Genomic DNA, 23,356 nt, shown 5'->3' on the forward strand with positions numbered 1-23,356 from the left:
CGATTACACAATATAATTTGTCAGTACTTGTTTTTTTTTTAAGAGCCTAGATTACACTTTCAACATGATTCAGCATCAAATATGAAATAAGTAAATAATCGAACTGAACAGACGCTTAAGCTTTTTCAATAATGGCTTGTATACATCTTAAAAAAAAATTAAAATTGTGTATTCAGTAACTAACAAAAATATTTGGACTGAATTATACCTACTAGATTCGTTTTTAGGCTAGCAATAGTAACGATAATGTAGACATTAATATTAGTGTAACAGAAAATACAAAATGACATTTCTAATGCAATAAAATAAATTTACACCAATAGCGTAACAATTGCTAAAGTGTACATAGTGAATATTGTCTAGTTAGTCTACAATTGTTGTAGATATTTTTTCCGAGTGAACTCACTTTGTAAGGTTAATATTCACAAGTAATTTAGAAATAGTGTTAAAAATAACATGGTATCATTATTTTAATTTATTAAATTTGATTTTAGTCTAAAATTAATCTATTCTTTTAATTACATAACAAAAAGATTGTTTCTATGTATCTAATATCGATATTTACCAATCTTTACATTCCAATCAGTAAATTGTAATATTAGCTTTCCGTTTAAATTAAGTCTTATTTTTTATTTTACATTTGATTTATTTAAGAAATATATGTTAACATCTATCACTGTGTTTTAATTTTTTATCCCATCAAGTACCTAATTTAAGACATGGTTATCGAAGGAGATCGTTAGGAGGTTAGAAAAGTAAGAATATTGTAGCATTTTAAAATTATTTAGAAATAAAAAAATGAACAATACTAGCCATACCAGCTTATTAGCCATTTGAATAATTTGCTAAATATCTCACAATGAATCGCTCACCAGTTGATCGAAAATTTATCGCCAGTCGACAGACAATCGCTCGCCAGTCGAGACCGACAATCACTCGCCAATCGAGACCAACAATCGCTCTCCAGTCGAGATTCGTCCCCCTCTCCGTTAACTAATTAATCAGTGTAAGACCTTTCCTACATTATATACACTTGCACACTGATTTATTTACACAAACTTTGTTCTAGCTTTATTTTTTAAAAGTTTTTTGCAATTTTATCCACCACATTAAAATAATTCCACATTTGTCCTTTTCGTGGCAGTTTATTCAAATATACTTAAATACTATAACTAAACTCACTGAACAACTAAATTTATACTTAACTAGTTGTGCCCGCGGCTTCGCCCGCGTTGAAATCAGTGTGTCACAAAGTTTTCCCGGCAAACTTCCAGTGAAACTCTCATCAAAATCGGCTTAGCTGTTCCGTAAACCTTCCTCTTGAAGCCCTCTCTCCATTGGTGAAACAACATGAAAATGTGTTCAGTAGATTTTGAGGGAATTAATCACATACACTTTTGGGAACTTTGTTCTATAATACACTAACTGTTGCCTGCGACTACGTTCGCGTGGTTACGAAGATATGCATTACTATTAAGATGTATAACGAAAATTATTTTTTTATTTCAGTCACTTGAAATGTTTATCACACTGAGTAACTTTTTAAAAGGCACAATTTAGTATAATTTAATAGTTATTTTTTATAAAACCTCTCTATACACCAGATTTTTAGTTTTATTTTCAGGCTGCAGTATAAATAACCTATCAGGCGAACTTATAGGTGCTGTATATGTTTCATACAAACTATCCCTTCATACAAACAACCCCAATTAAACCCCCTTAGCGGTGGAATATCGCAAAATCCGTTCTTAGCGGACGTCTACTAACTATAATCTACCTCCCTGCCAAATTTCATCTTTGTCCATCCTGGATGGATGGACCATCCAGCGGTTTTTGAGTTCTCGTGATGAAGTGAGTCAGTGACCTCTGCTGACTGACCTGAGTCTCTTTTATATATATAGATTACGATGCATTATTTGGACACCTCTTCACCATCTATAGAGCATACATTTTAACTCTCTTACTTCAAAAATTTATATGTGACCACATGACAAACATCAGCTTTCGATTAAATTAAAAATTATTAAAATCGGTACACCCAGTAAAAAGTTATTGCGGATTTTCAAGAAGTTCCCTCGATTTCTCTGGGATCCCATCATCAGATCCTGATTTCCTTATCATGGTACTAAACTAAGGATATCTTCTTTCCAACAAAAAAAGAATTATCAAAATCGGTATACCCAGTAAAAAGTTATTGCGGATTTTCAAAAATTTCCATCAATTTCTCTGGGATCCCATCATCAGATCCTGGTTTCCTTATCATGGTACTAAACTTGGGATATCTCCTTTCCAACAAAAAAAGAATTATCAAAATCGGTACATCCAGTAGAAAGTTATGCGGTATAATACAGCGTAGGTCGACGAAAAAAGCGTCAAGTAAAAACGCATTATTAGATATAGCTCGAAAAGTAGTTGTTAGATCTTAAATAAATTTAAATGGGACCAATTGGCACACACCACCTTTCGATTAAAAGAAAATTTATCGAAATCGCTCCACCCAGTCAAAAGTTCTGATGTAACATACATAAAAAAGTCGAATTGAGAACCTCCTCCTTTTTTGGAAGTCGGTTAAAAATATAGGACTTTCGTCCAAACTTTCAACCTCCGTTTTACCCCCTTAGGTGTTATAGTTTCGGAGATTTCGTGATGAGTGAGTAACCTTTCGCTTTTATATTTATTATAGATAGAAGAAGAAGATTACATGTTTACAGTTTCTCAAAACGCAACACCGCAATCGTAAAAAAATAACACACACACATCAGCTGATTAATTGTGATGAACCCACAAAGGTTTCGGAGTTGGTACGACGGTAAAACGTAGCAACGCACGCAGGGTACAGTCGCCACCGCCGACGCCGCGTTGGCGCAACGGTCACAGCCATGTATTGTACCTGTTGCGCTGCCGGTTGCGGGTTCGATCCCCGCACATGACAAACATTTGTATTGGCCATACAGGCGTTTGCCGTGGTCTGGGTGTTTGTGCAGTCCTTGTGGGTCTCCCGGTTGTTATCATGTACACCTGATAGCGATCGTTACTCATAGTAGGGAATATATCCGCCAACCCGCATTGGAGCAGCGTGGTGGATTAAGCTCTGATCCTTCTCCTACATGGGGAAAGAGGTCTATGCCCAGTAGTGGGATATTACAGGCTGAAGCGTAATATATATATATTTGCATTGCGTACCAAAGACACAAATTATAACAAACTATTTACACACAATGGTCACTGACCTACCACTTCAACGATTTAAATAAAATAGCACATCACTTATGTCGTGTCTTAAGTGCATAATAGTTATTAAGTCTCCGAAAAATCAGTGTCGTTTACTTGGATTAATTTATGACTAAATAAAGTAAGCTAAATAAAAAAAAAAAGTGTATTAAAATGGTTTATTGAAAACAGTATTGCTCGATTTACATGTGAGAATGTTAAGACAATATATATACATTTGTATATAAAATTATCCCATACAACAATGGACGATATTTTGTTTGCACACTACTTTGCTACATAATTTGTAAATAATTTCTGGTATTATGCATAAAAAATATGGAACATAAGATTTCTTAACATTTGCAACTGCAGTGGTAACATATCAAAATAGTCATTTAAAAACGAAAATAAAGAAAAAAAATTATAAAAAATACGGTTATTTAAATATAGATTATCAATTATAAAGGCTTCATCTACATTCAGTCAAGTCAGTAAAGCGTAACTATCGCTATTGTATTTTCAGTTTGACTGAAATACTCATAACACTTTTAAACTACGATATAAATTTGAGATCTTATCAATTAATACACGATTATAAAAATATTATCATATAATTGACATACAAAATATTTTCAATACTAAATTTAAAAAATAATAAAAAATTTAGGAATGATTTTAGGGAATGCAAAAATAATAATTTCGCCTGTACATAAATATTTCACTTTTAGTTAACCCCACACCAAGAATTTGTTGGAAACATCACCTAACAACTTGTTATTTTTTTTTTTATTGAAGAAGGAATTAATTGCGTCTTACCTATAAAATTATACATATATAAAAGAATCTTTCTTTTTATAATTTAAAAACAACAATGATTAAAATTTGTTGGTAATAGTTATTTCTAGACAACTTTATTACTATCTTTAACTAAACTAATTCAGATTCATTAACTATTTTAATCAGTTAATAATTTTGTGCAAATATTTCTTGCAAAATCATAATCTCAATAACCATTACCATATTCAAATATTATAAAAATGTGAATTATCTTTATTTAAAATGGAAACTATTAGTCTTTTGTACACAACCTATCTTTACAAGTTAAGGTTAGGGATCTCTTGGGGACCACTTTTTTTAATGACTTTTAATGTTTCCTTGTTTGGTTTGGCAGTGTCTGATGGTATTTCTTCTTCAACTGGGATTAATTTAGCAGCATTCTTAGATGCACTCTTCGTTGATTTTGAGTCTTCTTTAGTTTTCTTCTCACTTTCTCCATAGTTTTGGTTTACTTTTACTTTTTCAGATTTCTGGGGATCTTCTGATTTTGTTTTTGAATCAACCTCGACTTTTTTTGGAACTGGTTTTGTTTGTCCAGTTACTTTACTTTCGGTTTTAGACTTCATATTCGCATCTTTAGATGATTTAGATTTGGTTTCAGGGTCTTTATTAGTTGGCTTTATTTTATTTACTGCAGGCTCTTTGTCAATATTTTTTCCTTTGGTATCTTGTGATTTTGTAACTGTAGGTTTTAGATTCTTCTCTGGTTCTTGCTGTTTAATTTGTTCTTTAGAAATCACTTTTGGTTTGGCTTCAGCTTCTTTTGGCTTGGATTCAGTTTCTTTTGCAGCTACTTTGCGTTTGACTTCAGGTTCTTTAGCAACTACTTTTGGTTTTTCTACTTCTTTGGGAGTCACTTTTGGTTTGGTTCCAGAATCACCGGACATCTCATTTTTTTTCACTGGAACTTCTTTTTTTTCGGTTTGCTTTTTAACATTTTCTTTTAGTTGCTGTTGTTTAGGAACTTCTGCCTTTTCTTTTAATTTTGGTTTTATTTGCTCTGAAAGTTTAACTTCTACTTTTGGTGTTTCTTTAACGGTAGGTTTATTAGTAGAAAAGGCTTTCTTTAAAAGAGGCGGAGCTGGTACAACCCCAATGAAATTTTGATGAGGAGAGCCAGTGTATAATTTGTCTTTGTGCACAATAGCATCACTAATGTGATGTATACTGCCGTCTGTATTATAATATGAAGCAATTATTTTACCACTCCAGTCCACTTGAATAAGGCCAGACTTTCCTGGATTTAAAAATGCTGCACTGCCAAAGCTTCCAACCTGAAATATTATTTTTATCAAAAAAATTATAGTTTGTTTCCAACATGTAATAAAATTGAAATATTTTTAAATCTACTACTTTATAGTGTATTCTAAATCAATTTACTGATATACATTAAATGTTCTTTAAATTAAAATACTTACGTAATATACGATTTCTTCAAAAATATGATAATGAAATTGTTTGTTCAGAAAGTCAAATGTATTTTCAATGAGATGGAATGTTCTTGCTATAAACTTTCTTACGAGGGGAACTGAGGCCAATGTCTTTATTATATTGGGGTGATTTTCGTCGAAAACGTTGTACAACGATATCAATACACCAGAACCATCGGGAAGAAATCGTAAATTATCAGGATAACCTGCATAAATAATAAATTATTGAGCACATGACATTTAATGCAATTAAAATATCTTAAAAATAAAAGTTTTAAAATTTTGCGTTTATTTACAAATTTATTTGTACTATTTGTTTTGGTTATCTATGTACTTATTTTGTTTCACATTATCTTTCAATTCGCATTCAAATGAAACTTATTTTTGACGAATGTATTTTTTTTGTACTATGTAATTATTTAGATATGGAATAATAATACTGCTAAGATACACATTTTTTTATTTACTTAATTTTTATAGTACAACCATTCTCGAGTAGTGGTGCATTTAGAAAAAATACGTCGTGGGTTCGATTACTGTTCGGATTTTTTTTTTTTTTTTGTTTTATTGCAAATAGTTGTTTCACGTCTAGATGTCTGTCTTAGTAGGTTTTCTATTTCGGCTTCCCACGGTGTCTTGTAGAGTACGGTAATTGTCAGACCCGATTGATATCATAGACACCTGAAAGCGATTATTACTCCTAGTAAGCAATATATCTGCCAACCATAAATTGTGAGTTAAGCTCTGATCGTTTTCTTACATGGAGAAAATAACTTATGTTCAGCAGTGGGATGATACACACTAGCACAAACTTGACTCTTGAGTTATCGTTAGGCAAATGACATTGAAGCTAGGAATTATCTGTGCTAGAAATCCTAAAGCCTTTTGATAGGGTCTGGTACAAAGCTCTTTTAGTGAAATTACCATCTCAAGGGCTCCCAGAAGGGTTATGAACTTGGATAATCAGTTTTCTTGATGGATGTAGCATCAAGATCGCTGTCGACGAAGTGTACTCGGAAACCATGACCATTAACATTCGAGTCTCTCAAGGCTCAGAGCTCTCACCCACACTGTTTGTTCTACATGTCAACGATATGTTGCAAGCCAGCAATATTCGTTGCTATGCAGATGACAGTATGGGAAATGAATTTTACACTGGCCGGTTTAATATGCCTCGGTCGGAAGTTGGGAACAGATTACAATTTGTGTCTCTACTGGGAGCAGGTCTCTGAATGGGGCAGACGTAGCTTCGTCCAATATAACCAAAGCCAAAGTGACTGCAAATAATTGTGTTTGCAGACAAACGAAAAAAAAACCGACTTCAATTACATCAACAAGTAATACAACGTAGATCGACGAAAAAATAGTCAAGTAACTACGCGTTATCAAAGATTACTCAAAAAGTAGTTATCAGATCTCGATAAAATTTAAATGTGACCACATAATGAACATCAGCTTTTCATTAAATTAAAAATTATCAAAATCGAAACACCTAGTAAAAAGTTATTGCGGATTTTCGAGAGTTTCCCTCGATTTCTCTGGGATCCCATCATCAGATCCTGGTTTCCTTATCATGGTACTAAACTAGAGATATCCCCTTTCTAACAAAAAAAGAATTATCCAAATCGGTATATCCAGTAGAAAGTTATACGGTATAATACAACGTACGTCGACGAAAAAAGCGTCAAGTAAAAACGCATTATTAGATATAACTCGAAAAGTAGTTGTTAGATCTCAAATAAATTTAAATGGGACCAATTGGCACACACTACCTTTCGATTAAAACAAAATTTGTCGAAATCGGTCTACCCGGTCAGAAGTTCTGATGTAACATACATAAAAAAAAAAAAAAAAATACAGTCGAATTGAGAACCTCCTCCTTTTTTGGAAGTCGGTTAAAAAGGAGGAGTGCGGGACTTCCCTTGACATCGGGACACGTGTTTTACTGTTGAAGGTGGTCTCGCTCACACAGTCGCACCTCCTCTGACATTGCATATATCTATGAGCGACGGTAAACAATTAATGCTACGTAGTACCGACCATACCCCGACCAGGGAAGTTTTGTAATGTGAAGCATAAATTTTATTGACCAAGTTTCAGCAATAATAGTAGATAATAAATAATTAAACGCATACTACAATGACATAGGTACTGTTACTCGGAATATTGTTTTGTTTTTATTGTAAATTTGCATGCTGTGTTTACCATTAATTGGTTTTTGCATTTAGTATTGGTCTTTATTTTTATGAATTTGTTAAATAGTACAAACACTGCTGGTAAACCTTTTCTTAATAAATAAATAAAAATACTGCACTGAATCTCCCGAAACTGGTTTTTGCAATGTCACCAAAATATCGTAAATTTTTTAATGATATTAAAATTTCTGTAATCATTATTAAAAAACCATTAAGTAGTAAGCAATTTAAGTACTTTAAGAAATAAAAGAACATTTTATTACAATCAATGTTAATTAGTACGATAATATAACTTTAATACCTTTTACTATATTAACACTTGTATATATGTAAATTTTACAAACATAAAAGCTTTTAATGAAGATATATATTAATGCTATAATGTGTAGTCGTGACTGTATATGATTTTAATAGTATTCCAACATTCACAATGACGGGAAACATTAACACGTTTTATACATATTTAACACTAGCTGACCCGGTGAACTTCGTATCGCCAGTTTTTTTTTTTTCTTTTTTTTGTAAATAGATTTGTGGTTTTTCTTTTTTTTTCTTTTATACAAACCTTGTCCTGACAATCGAACACAAAAAATATCCAATTTGATGCAGTCTTTGGGAAGTCATGCGCGTACATACATTTCGGTGATTTTTTTTTGTTAATATTTTTCTTTCTTTGCTATGTATTATTTCTGTTTTTGGTGTACAATAAAGTGTATTATTATTATTTTATTTATATTTATTTTTTTATTTATTTACTGTTTATTGTATACCACAATATGCAAATCACTACATAATATAAAACAAAGTCGCTTTCTCTGTCCCTATATCCCTATGTCCCTATGTATGCTTAAATCTTTAACTACACAACGGATTTTGATGCGTTTTTTTTAAATAGATAAAGTGATATAATAATATAATAATACCCTATATTGTACACCATTAAAAGAAACAACAGAGAAAAAAAAACATAAAATGAAAGATGTACAAAGGCGGTCTTATCGCTGAAAGAGCGATCTCTGAGAAAGTGATCGAAGAAGAAGGTTTAGATGTATAATAACATCCATTAAATAGTGGAGAAATACTGATATTTTTGAGGTTTCTATTGTGATGTCGTAAATAATTACTTTTTTTCCGCTTACATTGCAAACGCAGGCTGAACCCTACGAGATTTATCAAAATAATGTACTAAGTATTGTACACATTGAAAAGTTCCACAGAAAACTCCGTTATGGTATATGTCTATCTCTTATGGATATCCCACAATAACATTTTTTGTCATTTACTTTTTACGACAAATAATGGCTAATTTTCGAAGCGATTTTAACAAATACAGCATTAATCCTTATCTAATTAAATACCCTAAATACATTGTTGATTTAATATAGATCCATAAGGCTCTTTACAGCATATAATTTAAATAAATATTTTCGAAGATATTACAAATTTAAAAATTGCGGGACGTAGCGTTTGCGGCGGTTCCGGCCGGTCGGGGGCGGCGGGAGCGTGAATTTAGATATTCCAAAGATAACAAGAAATTTTCATGGTTTAGGAAAAGAAGAATTGTTTTACTCTAAAGTTAACGCGTGCGGGCCACGGGCAGTAATGAATAAATCTAAACTACTGGATCTATTTTAATCATTTTTTCAGTGAATGACATATATTTTATATCCGTGCGAAGCCGGAACGGGCCGTTAGTACAAAATAATAATAATAATACAAACAAGAATGTGTAGTACAAAAGACGGTCTTATGGCTAGTTAGCCATTTCTTCCAGACAACCCGAAATAGGATTGAGAATTATTTATTTTAAGATCGGGTATGTGATGCATTTATATTATAACTAGCTGTGCCCGCGGCTTCGCCCGCGTTGAAATCGGTGTGACGCAAAGTTTTCCCGGCAAACTTCCAGTGAAACTCTCATCATAATCGGCTTAGCCGTTCTATAAGCCTTCCTCTTGAAGCCCTCTCTCCATTGATGAAACCGCATGAAAATCCGTTCCGTAGATTTTGAGGGAATCGATCACATACATTTTTGGGGACTTTGTTTTATAATACACTAACTGTTGCCCGCGACTACGTGCGCGTGAAGCGCGTCGCGTTTAACAAAATGGTTTGTTGAATTCGTCAGAATTGTGGTATGAAATAATGTAGTAATAATATAGTATTGTAGTGTAAATATGTTTAAATATACTGCATGTAATTTAGTTTTTAATATGGTTCTACGTAACTATATGCCACAGAACAGCGTAACGCACGCTCCTTCGTGACTCCGTGACGACAGGGGTAAATAAAAAGTATTCTAGTAACGCAAAGGTTAGATATTGTAAAAAATACATTTTTCTGTACTACTGCGTACGGCTCACCTGATGATAAGCGATTACCGTAGCTTATAGACACCTGCAACACCAGAAGCATCGCAAGCGCGTTGTCGACCCAATCCCCAAACCCCTAGGAGCTTTGATCACCTTACTCACCAACGGGAACACAATGCTGCTTGAAAACAGTACTATTTTGCTGTGATCTTCTGTAAGGTCGAGGTACTACCCCAGTTGGGCTGCTCCATATTTTGAGCAGGAAATTCTTGCTGTGCCCTACCTCAGTTAAAAGTTATAAGTGATCAATATAAATGTTTCTTGAACACATAGGGTTGCAACGCGGTTATTTAACCGACCCCGCTGTATATGTTTCATACAAACTATCAACCCCAATTAAACCCCTTAGCGGTGGAATATCTACTAATTATAATCTATCTCCCTGCCAAATTTCATCTTTGTCCATCCTGGATGAATGGACCATCCAGCTGTTTTTGAGTTCTCGTGATGAGTGAGTCAGTGATCTTTCTCTTTTATATTTATAGATTACGATGCATTATTTGAACACCTCCTCACCATCTATAGAGCACACATTTTAAATTTCAAGTTTCTTACTTCAAAAACATAGGACTTGCATAGAAACTTCCAACCCCCGTTTCATCCCCTTAGGGGTCGAGTTTCATAAAATTCGTTCTTAGCGAATGTCTACGTCCTATAAGGAACCTACTTGCCTAATTTTAGGTTTGTGACTGTTATAATTTCGGAGATTTCGTGATGAGTAAGTCAACCTACCATCCCCCGTTTTAACCCAAAAAAAAAAAATGGATTTCTAAAGATACACTATTTGGACACCTTCTCACCATCTATAGAGCATACATTTTAAATTTCAAGTCTCTTACTTCAAAAACATAGGACTTTCATACAAACTTCCAACCCCCGTTTTATCCCCTTAGGGGTCGAGTTTCGTAAAACCCGTTGTTAGCGAATGTTTACGCTCTATAAGAAACCTACCTGCCAAATTTCAAGTTTGTAGGTTTTACAGTTTCGGAGATTTCGTGATGAGCGAGTCAACCTACCTAACCCCGTTTTATCCCCAAAAGGGAGTTGATCTCTAAAGCAACATTATTTTGACACCTTCTAATTATCTATAGAGCTTACATTTTAAATTTCAAGTCTCTTACTTCAAAAACATAGGACTTTCATACAAACTTCCAACCCCCGTTTTACCCCCTTAGGGGTCGAGTTTTGTAAAATCAGTCCTTAGCGGATGCCTACGTATTATAAGGAGCCTACTTGCTAAATTTCAAATTTGTAGGTGTTATAGTTTCGGAGATTTCGTGATCAGTGAGTCAACCTACGATCCCCCGTTTTAACCCCAAAAAGGAGTTAATTTCTAAAGATACATTATTTGAACACCTTTTCACCATCTATAGAGCTTACATTTTAAATTTCAAGTCTCTTACTTCAATAACTTAGGACTTTCATACAAACTTCCAACCCCCGTTTTACCCCCTTAGGGGTCGAGTTTCGTAAAATCCGTTCTTAGCGGATGCCTACGTCTTATAAGGAGCCTACTTGCCAAATTTCAAGTTTGTAGGTGTTATAGTTTCGGAGATTTCGTGATGAGTGAGTGACCTTTCGCTTTTATATATATAGAGATAAACTTACATACAAATATCTACACATTAATACTTACAAGCAATGCATATAAACATTTGAATAATATAATAAACTAATAAATATAACAACAGTATCTCATAGCACTTACAATCAATTTCGCCATAAAAATTAAAAAAATTAATAAAAAATAAATAAATTTAATTGGAATCGCCCTCAGTATTAAGGTAGCTTTTTAACTAATTTTTTGAACGTTAGGAGTGATTTGGCTTCTTTTAAATATAATGGTAAATTATTCCATAGCTTAATTGCCCGAATGGTGAAAGACTGACTGAAAAATTTTGTTTTATGAACAGGCAATTTTAACATTAGTCTCCTCGAAGATCTTAGGGAAGAATGGTCCCCAAGAAATTCAAATTTATCTTTTAAATAAGACGGAGTCTTAAAGTCAAACAACGCACAGTACAGAAGAGACAAAGTATGCAGGTTTCGGCGAGAACGTATTGGAAGCCACTTGAGCTTGGAACGAAATTCAGAAACATGGTTATATTTGCAAAGGTAGAATATAAACCGTATAGCAAAGTTTTGAAGACGCTCAAGCCTCTTAAGTTAATCTTCTGTCAGATTAATATAGCTTACATCTGAATAGTCGAGAATCGATAGGAGGAGAGAATTCGCCAACATAATTTTGGTAGGAATTGGTAAAAAAGACTTGAGGCGCCGTAGGGTGCTCAGCGCAGCGAAGGTTTTTCTTCTGACTTCTTTTACTTGTACTGATCACGATAAAGTCCGATCGATTTGTATACCAAGGTCCCTTACGGTGGCACAGTGAGGCAGACTAATACCGTTATATAAGATAGTAGGTAGGGTTGACCTATCAACCCCTACAATCAAGCTTGGACTACCAATAATTAACCTGTGATTTGCTCGGGTTAACATTAAGTCCGTAGCGTCTGCTTCACTCAGATATGTTAGCTAAATCTCTGTTGATTAAATCAATTGTTCTATGAAAATCTTGAAGCGTTGTGTGACGATAAATTTGGACATCGTCTGCATACATATGGTAGACAGACGAAATGGATTGAGTTATCGAATTGATGAAGATTAAGAAGAGCAATGGAGATAGAACGCCGCCTTGAGGTACCCCGGCTTGGACATCACACCATGAAGATGTGGCATCATCATAGCGTATACGTTGTCGTCGCCCTTTGAGGTAGCTCAGAAACCAGTCTGTCACCGATTGAGACATGTTAAAAGCGCGCAACACACTTAATAGAATGTCGTGGTCAACACAGTTGAACGTGTTACTAAAATCCAAAAGTATCAAAACAGTGAGTTGTTTATTGTCCATAACCAGTCGGATGTCGTCGGTAACCTTGACTAGGGCTGAAACCGTACTATGACCGGAACCGAATCCAGACTGAAGAGGATTTAGGGGGATATGTTTGTAAAGGAAAATATTTAATTGTTGGAAAACTAACTTTTCTGGGAATTTTGAGAGGAAAGGAAAAATATAAATCAGTCGGAAATCGGATACACAGGTATCACTAGTTTTTTTTAGGAATCGGGATAATATGTGCATCTTTCCAGGTTTTGGGAAACTTACTACATGTGAGAGAGTAATGAAGGATGTGTAACAAAATAAGAATAATTATAATCGGGATAATATGTGCATCCTTTCAGGTTTTGGGAAACTTACTACATGTGAGAGAGTAATTAAGGATATGTAACAAAATAGGAATAATTATATCTAAGATAGGGATGATCATATTACGGCTTAAGCAGTCGGCTCCGACGGCAATCGAAGCCACAGTAAACGGTAGGATGTTAGAAGTTGATAGTGATGAAAGAAAATTTAAAGTTTGATGTTTATCAACATCATTGAGTATCGTAGAAGAGGAGAAATGCTTATTGAGAAGCTGAATGTTAATATTTAAAGGGTTTTTACGAGACGATTTACCGATTCCTAGGTTTTCGAGAAATTTCCATGTTCTAGCAATGTCGCCGTTTTCGACAAATTTATGGATGTGGCGTCGTTGAACATCTCTACATAATGTATTGCATCGATTTCGGATTTTTTTTTATATTTATCGCGGTTACGGTCAGTGTTATTAATTTTATATTTATATTCGGCTTTTTCTTATCGGCAATTAAAGTTTTAAGCTCCTCAGACAGCTAGGGAGGCGGATGGTGCTTTAATCTCACAGGCCTTATAGGTGCGTCTATCGCATGTCATATAGCTGGATTGTTCGCATATTAAACAGCTCCACCTTTTTATTTATAGAGTCAGCATCATAAACCTCAGACCAGTCTATTTGACGAGCATTGTTACAGAGATGGTCTTTATCAATTCCGCCAAAATTACGTTGGAGAAGAATTTTTGATTTGGATTTGGGAGGACGAATTTTGTATGAGAGAAAGATCAAATCATGATAAGAAAATATATCAGCGGAATGTTGCCCATATTTGAAAACTGAATCTAGTGATGATACCATAATAAGGTCAAGAAGCGAGGGGGTACAGCCAGGAGAATGGTGTGTAGCTGATAGGGGTAGGATATGCAAATTACATGATTCTGTTATCTCTAACAATTTTTTACTGTTTGTTTCGCCTTTCAGTAAGCGGGTGTTAAAATCTCCCATTATAACCACGTGGCTGTAGCTATGAACGAGGTTTTCTAGGATATCTTCAAAATTTTTGAAGTAGTTAAAAAGAAATGAAGGGTTGTAGAACACACACAGAAGCATTTTAGAGTTAGAAAGATTTACTTCAATAAGTAAATGTTCGGCCGTATCAGGTTGAGGAGGTTGAGCAGACGAACTTATGATAGTGAAAAGGAAAGAAATGTGGGTACGTAAAAAAATCGCTACCGCTCCACCTCGCTTACCGATACGATCGTTACGAATCAGCTGAAAGCCCGAATATTGAGTATAAAGTGGAAGGCAAACAGGGCTTAAGCTGTGATTTGAAACAAGGATGGCGTGAATATTGCGCGAGTCAAAAGACGCAAGCATATCGGGATAGTGAGCCGGAACACTGAGCATTTATGTGAATAACATTAAAATTTGTCAGGCAGTCTGAGAAGTATGAATCAAGGGCGACATTTAGAGTAGGAGAAGATGTACTGTGGTAACTATCATCACTGGACGATCCATCAGATAATAAAAGGGAAAAAAATTGATCACTATGAGTACTCATTTAAAATTATAAAATAGACTAAATAAACAATAAATAAAATATATGATAAAGCAGATATATGTGCTATATAGTATATATATAAATAATGAACTAACCGAATCTCAAATCATTATATCTTATGTGTATAGAATAAAATAAGATGATTTTCGACATAATAAATTTGAAAGTTCGTTAATTTCTGTGTTAAGTCAACAAAAAACAAAAGCTAATTTTTAATACCTATATCATCACACATATATTTTTTAGTTTAAAATGTTACCTATGTACCTATTATACATAAAATAAATTATATTGTTAGAATTTACTTCAAAGCTATTGCGTGCATTACCTCGGACTCGATGTCAATATAAACATAAAACTTGAAGCCATTAACGTGGCTTAGCATTATACCAAAAATAATGCTCAAGATATTATTTTGTTTCAATTACTTATTCAAAATGACGCCGCGTTGGCGCAACGGTTATAGCCATGGATTGTACCTGTTGCGTTGGCGGTTGCAGGTTCGATCCCCGCACATGACAAACATTTGTATTGGCCATACAGGCGTTTGCCGTGGTCTGGGTGTTTGGGCAGTCCTTGTGGGTCTCCCCACAGTGCATCGGAGAGCACGTTAAGCCGTCGGTCCCGGTTGTTTTCATGTACACCTGATAGCAATCGTTACTCATAGTAGGGAATATATCCGCCAACCCGCATTGGAGCAGCGTGGTGGATTAAGCTCTGATCCTCTTTTCTACACGGGGAAAGAGGCCTATGCCCAGTAGTGAAATATTACAGGCTGAAGCGTTACTTATTCAAAATAGTAAAAGCGAGGAAAATCTTAATGACAACCAAAATAAATTGTAACGCAATTTATATGCTACAAAAATTACAAATACCATGAACTTGTAATATAGAGAGTTGGTTGCAACATATTTTATTTTTAAAAGAGAAGAATAGATAGATATATGTAGAAGTACGAACGAAACGTAAGAACAACAACTGTATTACATTATATATAGAATTTGAAAGAAGTTTTAACCGAAAATATTAACCACAATAATTAATTTTTGAGTAACATTATCATTGGCAGGGATCATCACAGGGATTTGGCATATTAGCGAAGATTAAAACGTACCTAATCGTAGCTAAATGACCGAATACTAAATGGCAGTACCATTACTTAATATTTGTTAAGTGATGATTTAATTGCTCAATTGTAACCTTATTGAACAGGTAGTTACATATTAAATTGTTTTTGGTAATATGTGTCGTCTTTGTAACGAGTTCACCTGTGCAAACAACTTGAAATTACTCCATCTCACTACATATAAAATTAAGGTATACTAAAGTACGCCTGCGCTTAATTATACCGCTAAAATGTGTCTTTTTAGAAATATTTTATTTATTGTAGCATTAAGCAGTTTAGAAACTACGGATCAAATTTACGAAACCGACGTCAACTTCAGAATAGAAGCTGGTACCAGAACCTGTTTCTTTGAAAAGGGTAAATCTGGTCAACTGATGGAATTTTACTATCAAGTACTTGACGGTCAGCATGGCGACTTAGACATATCGGTAGACGTTATAGACCCGAGAGGAGTAAAGCTGATATCTGATTACAAGCAATCTCAAAACTCGATCATAATGGACTTGGACAATGACGGTGACTATGTTTTCTGTTTGGATAACACATACAGTATGATGAACTCTAAACTTGTGTTCATATATGTTGTAATAGAAGACAAAGAAGGTCAAAATGAAACAGAAGTGAGTGTAGTCGACGCGGAAGGAAAAGAACATTTAGAGGAAGAAATTCTTGATTGGGTGGGTGTTGATGAAAATGGTGATACATATACAATCGAAGTTAAGATTATATTAGACTCGCTAATGCGCACTTTGAACTATGTCGTCCGAGCACGACATATGTTAGACAGGTACAGTGCAACTAAATCTCGAGACAGCTATATAGCAGTTGAAGATACTTTTATTGTGGACATGTGGTCCACATTACAGGTAGTTTTTATGATGTGTGTAGGATTTATACAAGTTTACATGATAAAAGAATTGTTTAAGCAAAATTATTTTACTGATTAACATACTTCAGAGTTTACCAAATAAGTTAATGGAAAATTTATGTATAAAAGAGTTTTCAAAATTATCAGAAATCTAGATTTGCAATTATAAAATGCTTTCAAGTAATAGATGATAATGTATATGTCAATTTTATCTATTACTAGCTGACCTAGCATACGTTGTTTTGCCATATATGTTGTTAAACCCCTTATAACTTAGGGGGATGAAAAATAGATGTTGTTCGATTCTCAGACCTACCCAATATACACACAAAATATCATGAGAATCGGTCAAGCCATTTCGGAGGAGTTTAAATACCTCTACTCTCTACTTCGCAACACGAGAATTTTATATATTAGATAGGATATATTTTAAGCCTTCATTATTTATATTACATATATTACATAATATATTTATGTAATACAAGTCATGTTATAATATCACAATATATTGTGCCCTTAAATTTTTTTTTTGACATTACAATGATGTTAAAAATATTATGGCAATCACGGCGAGAATGAATGTTTAACAATGAAACACTCACAAAATAAATAATGTAACATATAAAGTTAATATTATGTTATTCTTTATACATATTTTTTTAAACAACAATTCTAAATTTTATCTTTTGTATTGTAATGTCATTGCATATTTCAGTTTCCATTTGCATTATTGTATAATGCAAGTATTGTTTCTTTTTCAAATGATTTTTTATATATGATTACTATTTTATGTATAACTTATTTGTGTCTGGAGAAAAGCTCTGGAAACTTGTGTGTATGTATAAATAAGTATTTGTAGCAAAATATGTACTTTAATATATTATGAAAGTATATATAAAAAATCAAATGATTCTACATTTCCTCACCTGGTAATCCAGCGATAAACACTTCAGTCTCGCCTTTCTTAGGTCCGTTTATATAATACTTGACAAGCCTGTACCTTACTGTTTCTGCTACTAACACAAATTGATTGTCTGGTGAAATAACTATGCCATTTGGAAAATATAAGTCATCTAGTAGTACTCGGCTTTCATTTTTGGCAGAATTGTAGTGGAACATCCTGTTATATAAAAAGATATATATTTAATATTTTGCTTTTAAGTAATCACGCTTTAACAGTAAGATTTTTTAATATATATATAGTGGTAAGAAACATTTTTAAACCCAAGAGTGAACCAATCGTTTTATTAGTTTTTATCATCATCATCAATCATCAATTCAGCCTATTGCAGTCCACTGTTAGACATAGGCCTACACAAGTTCTCGCCAAAAATGGCGTGAACTCATATGTTTTGCCTGACTGCAGGACTGGCTTTGTTGCACTGAAGACGCTGCTGCCCATCTTCGGCCTGTGAATTCCAAAGCCAAAAGTTGGATGGTTATCCTGCCATTGGTCGGCTTCCAGGCAAGTTCCAAGGTGGTAGTGGAACTGTGTTACGACTGTGTTGTGTGTGTCGCCTGTTACGACACCCACGAGAAGAGAGGGGGTGGCTATATTCTTTTATTACCATAACCACACAGCATTAGTTTCTATGGCAAGACATAAACAAAAAATCTAAACCTTTTAAATATATGACTAACCTTCCTGTTGGATCGCACATAATACCTGTAATACCATCTTTTAAATGGTATTCACTGGTGGAATCTGTCCAATAAATATCTCCATTTTGAGCCAGCGCTACTGAATTAAAAGTCATAGGTACTTTTCCATTTATAGGTACTCGAGGCGAAACCAAAAGTTGCTTTTTGAATGTTTCTAAGTTAACTTTCCAAATGCCATAGTAAGCATCAGCAACATACATTGCTTTATTTTTATTATCAATGACAAATCCTAGGGGACGGCCACAAATATCCTCCTGCACAAGACCAGCTAAAAATTATAATTTTCTTTTTATGTTTGAATTTAAAAAAAAAAAAACAATATTGTGCTTGCTTACAAAAATGCTGTTACACTGTAATCTGTAACCTTTTATTAAGTTAGTAGATGCTGCGGGGCATCTTGGTAGTTAGTACATACTACTTAGAGCACATTATAGTATATTTTTTAAATCATTTATTAGTTACTCACTACAAGGTTCGCCAATTTTGGTTACGATCGTCACATGGCCACCTAGCGATACTTTCACGATTTCACCGGTCGCGAGACTCGTATACAACTCATCATTGTATATTTGATAACACTCTGGTCCCATTAATTTGTCCTCTAATAAACGTTCGGCATTATTCAATAAGCCGTTTATTGCTAATTCACCAGTTAACGGTTGAGTCGGCTCGATTCTATTAATTAAAATACATTATTGAATTTAACATAACGGTAAGTATTATCATAACTTTATTTCAAGTTTAAAACTTACCCGATGCTTGTAAACTTTGTGTACGGCGGAAGATTCGGAATAAAAACTATTACTGCTATTACAATCGCTGAATATAATATTACTTTTAATATTTTTTTTACTAATGCAAATAAAAATCCCATATTGGCGTTGGAACAAAGTCCGAGTCTCTTACTAACTTATTACGGTGATGCCAAATGCCAATGATCGTGAACTTGAACGTGAACGTCGTGAACTTGATTAAACACGAATAATAAACAGTGTTGCCGACTTGCCGTTAGGACCAAAGAGTATATAAGTAGTTAGGACGATCTAGTTTGTGGCTACATCAAAGAAAAAAGTTGCCAGTTTTGTAAATAAATCACTTTCGAAATTCCGCTAGAAGTGGCTAAAGTGTGCATTTTCCAATTACAGAGCATAATGTGACTCAGTGGAACTTGAATTAGTTTTGAAATACACCTAAAAAAACTACGACGACTTTACTTTACTTTGAATTACTAACTATAATATACTAGCTGTGCCCCGCGGTTTCACACGCTTTAATTTAAAAAAAATGCGTATTGCGTATGCGTAAACAATAACAACATTGCGCTCCGTTTGACATTTTGACACGAGTAGTATTGACGTTATGCAAAACAAACTAGGCTCAACAGCAATGGCAATACGGTCTATTTTCATTCGATCGAACCTAAATTACGTTAAAGATAAACATTCATTCGGGAATCCCCCTGCCATAATGCGGACATTATTGGTGCTGCCTAAAATTAATTATGTATTTTAGTTTGGTAGTATTGGTACCGTATGGTGGTATGTATTAGTCGGTAGACTTTTTATAGTAATAAAAATACGTTTGTATTAACAATCTAAAAAGCAGCTAGAAGTAGCTAGATTTATTTTGGTGGCTAAAATGGATTGTTTTTTGGCTAAAACCGTTGAAAATCCGCTAGATCTAGCCACAAAATGGCTAAAACGGAAACACTGATAATAAAAAAGAATAAAGAAGTACAGTTTAATTATTAGATAAGTATGTTAACTATTAAGCAGTGTTGCTGTCTTTTTTTTCTTTTTTATTTATGGACTGCCCGTTAGTGCATTGCCAATAACGAACAGGAATTAAGGAAAATGTTAAAAAATTGTGGATAACGAACAAGAGAAATTTATGACAGGATTCAGAACAGGATAGGAAGAAACAAAATAATATATTTTATGATGCAAAGGAAAATAAAAATAAATAAATAGGTAACTTATATAATATATTAAATGTCTTTATTATTAAGAAATATATAATCCAATATAATTTTATATATATTATACTTTCTAGAAGACAATAAACAATTTATAGATGCGGGAAAAGGAATTTTATACTCAATCAGTGACTCCAGAAAACGGGATCGGTTGAAAGAATAAAAAGATGATTAATTTCATAACCACAAAAACAGGACGGACTGGAAATAATTTTGGAGTGTGGAGAACAAGTGTGACCAAGCCTTAGTCTCGATATTATGCTACAGCCTTTTCTATTAAAGTCCATATTATAAAACCATGGTTTTTACCAAAATTTCAGATTTTAGACTATAATAATACGTTCCTTTTTGCCGACACTATGACCATAGGACACTTACCACGACTTATCCAATATCCATACAAAGTTTGGGCAAAGTTAATAAATCTGGGTAGGAAATTTTATACGAAAAAAGTTCACCACTTATTGTAGCTTTTCTAGCCAGAGTATCTGAATTAACAGGAAAGCCCAATCTGTGGCAGGCTAGCAGCGGCTATAAACTCTAGTTATCTATGGTACATAATTGTTTTATATATCTGTGTTTGTATATAGTCTGTCAAATATTATCTTTGGATATTATATACTATTGTACATGTATTGTACTAAACTTCATTACAGTGATGTCAACTTAGGGGTTTTCCTCCCAAATTTAGGGGGAAAAAGTGTTTTATAACTTCAAATAATTTTTTATTTTTTATTTCAAAATAAGCAAAGTAAAGATGTAATAGAATATGCCCTGGGATAATCCAATCTAGCGATTAGCGAATCCTATTCATTTTTATACACACCGCCTTAGCGAAATCTAGTGCGATTGCTTGTTACTAAGAAAGCAGAATTAAAAAAACGTAAGGTTAAACTGCGTTTATGTTTACTACAAATACGTTGATTATTATTAGTTATTTGCTTGTTCAATTCGTACTTTTATCAGCAAGTCATTCGTTAAAATATCTAATGTTAGAGAAAAAAAGAGTATTGTCAAAAATATACTATTACTAGCTGTGCCCGCGGCTTCGCCCGCGTTGAAATTAGTGTGTCACAAAGTTTTGCCGGCAAACTTCCAGTGAAACACTCATCAAAATCGGCTTAGCCGTTCCGTAAACCTTCCTCTTGCCAATGGTGGAGCCCTCTACAATGGTGAAACCGCATGAAAATCCGTTCAGTAAATTTTGAGCGAATCGATCACATACACTTTTGGGGACTTTGTTTATAATACACTAACTGTTGCCCGCGATTACGTCCTCGTGGTTATGAAGATATGTATTACTATTAAGATGTTTAACGCAAATTATTTTTTTATTTCAGTCACTTGAAATGCTTATCAAACTGAGTAATTTTTTAAAAGGCACAATTTAGTATAATTTAATAGTTATTTTTAAAAAACCTCTCTACACACCACATTTTTGGTTTTATTTTCAGGCTGTATATTTTTCCTACAAACTATCAACCCAAATTAAACCCACTTAGCGATGGAGTATCGTAAAATCCGTTCTTAGCGGACGTCTGCTAACTATAATCTACATCCTTGCCAAACTTTATCTTTGTCCGACCTGGATGGATAGATCATCCAGCGGTTTTTGAGTTCTCGTGATGAGTGAGTCAGTGACCTTTCTGTTTTATATATATAGATTACGATGCATTATTTGGACACCTCCTCACCATCTATAGAGCATATATTTTAAATTTCAAGTCTCTTACTTCAAAAACATAAGGCTTTCATACAAACTTCCGACCCCCGTTTTATCCCCTTAGGAGTCGGTTTTCGTAAAATCAGTTCTTAGCGGATGTTTACGCTCCATAAGGAACCTACCTGCCAAATTTCAAGTTTGTAGCAGTTATAGTTTCGGAGGTTTCGTGATGAGTGTGTCAACCTACCATCTCCCGTTTTAACACCAAAAGAGAGTTGATTTCTAAAGATACATTATTTGGTCACCTTTCTACCATCTATAGAGCATACATTTAAAATTTCAAGTCTCTTACTTTAAAAACATAGGACTTTCATACAAACTTCCAACCCCGTTTTATCCCTTTAAGGGTCGAGTTTCATAAAATCAGCTCTTAGCGGATGTCTACGCTCTATATGGAGCCTTCCTGCCAAATTTCAAGTTTTTAGCTGTTATAGTTTCGGAGATTTCGTAATAAGGAAGTCAACCTACCATTCCCAGTTTTAACCCCAAAAAGGAGTTGATTTTTAAAGATACATTATTTGGACACCTTCTCACTATCTAAAGAGCGTACATTTTAAATTTCAAGTCTCATACTTCAAAAACATAGGACTTTCATACAAACTTCCAACCCCCTTTTTACCCCCTTAGCGGTCGAATTTCGTAAAACCCGTTCTTAGCGGATGTCTACGCTCTATATGGAGCCTTCCTGCCAAATTTCAAGTTTGTAGCTATTATAGTTTCGGAGATTTCGTGATGAGTGAGACAGCCTGCCATCCCCCGTTTTAACCCCAAAAGAGAGTTGATTTCTAAAGATACATTATTTGGACACCTTTTCACCATCTATAGAGCTTACATTTTAAATTTCAAGTCTCTTACTTTAAAAACATAGGACTTTCATACAAACTTCCAACCCCCGTTTTACACCCTTAGGGGTCGAGTTTCGTAAAATCCGTTCTTAGCGGATGCCTACGTCTTATAAGGAAACTACCTGCCAAATTTCAAGTTTGTAGGTCTAATAGTTTCGGAGATTTCGTGATGAGTGAGTGACCTTTCGCTTTTATATATATTATTATAGATTTGTTTAATGATATTATACTATTTATTAATTATTTTTAATGCATTATTTATTCAAAAATATTTGATTATTTATTTTACAATAGTACCCTAGTAATTGTGAGGATTTTAGGGGTTTTTGATTGGGAATTTAAGGGGGTACATTTT

General features: G+C 34.0%; 1 protein-coding gene across 1 annotated transcript; it reads right to left on the reverse strand.

The window, feature by feature from the left end:
- Positions 1–3,375: 3,375 nt before the first annotated feature.
- Positions 3,376–19,446, reverse strand: LOC123661985 (adipocyte plasma membrane-associated protein). The gene is made up of 6 exons (XM_045596887.1): positions 19,211–19,446; positions 18,925–19,133; positions 18,438–18,726; positions 17,723–17,916; positions 5,469–5,686; positions 3,376–5,324 (listed from the first exon to the last, which is right to left on the reverse strand). Exons 1-6 carry the CDS (start codon positions 19,330–19,332, stop codon positions 4,308–4,310), a joined length of 2,049 nt encoding a protein of 682 aa, XP_045452843.1. The 5' UTR covers positions 19,333–19,446; the 3' UTR covers positions 3,376–4,307.
- Positions 19,447–23,356: the final 3,910 nt, after the last annotated feature.

This window comes from Melitaea cinxia, chromosome 18 (assembly GCF_905220565.1).
Source record: "Melitaea cinxia chromosome 18, ilMelCinx1.1, whole genome shotgun sequence".
NCBI lineage: Eukaryota > Metazoa > Arthropoda > Insecta > Lepidoptera > Nymphalidae > Melitaea > Melitaea cinxia.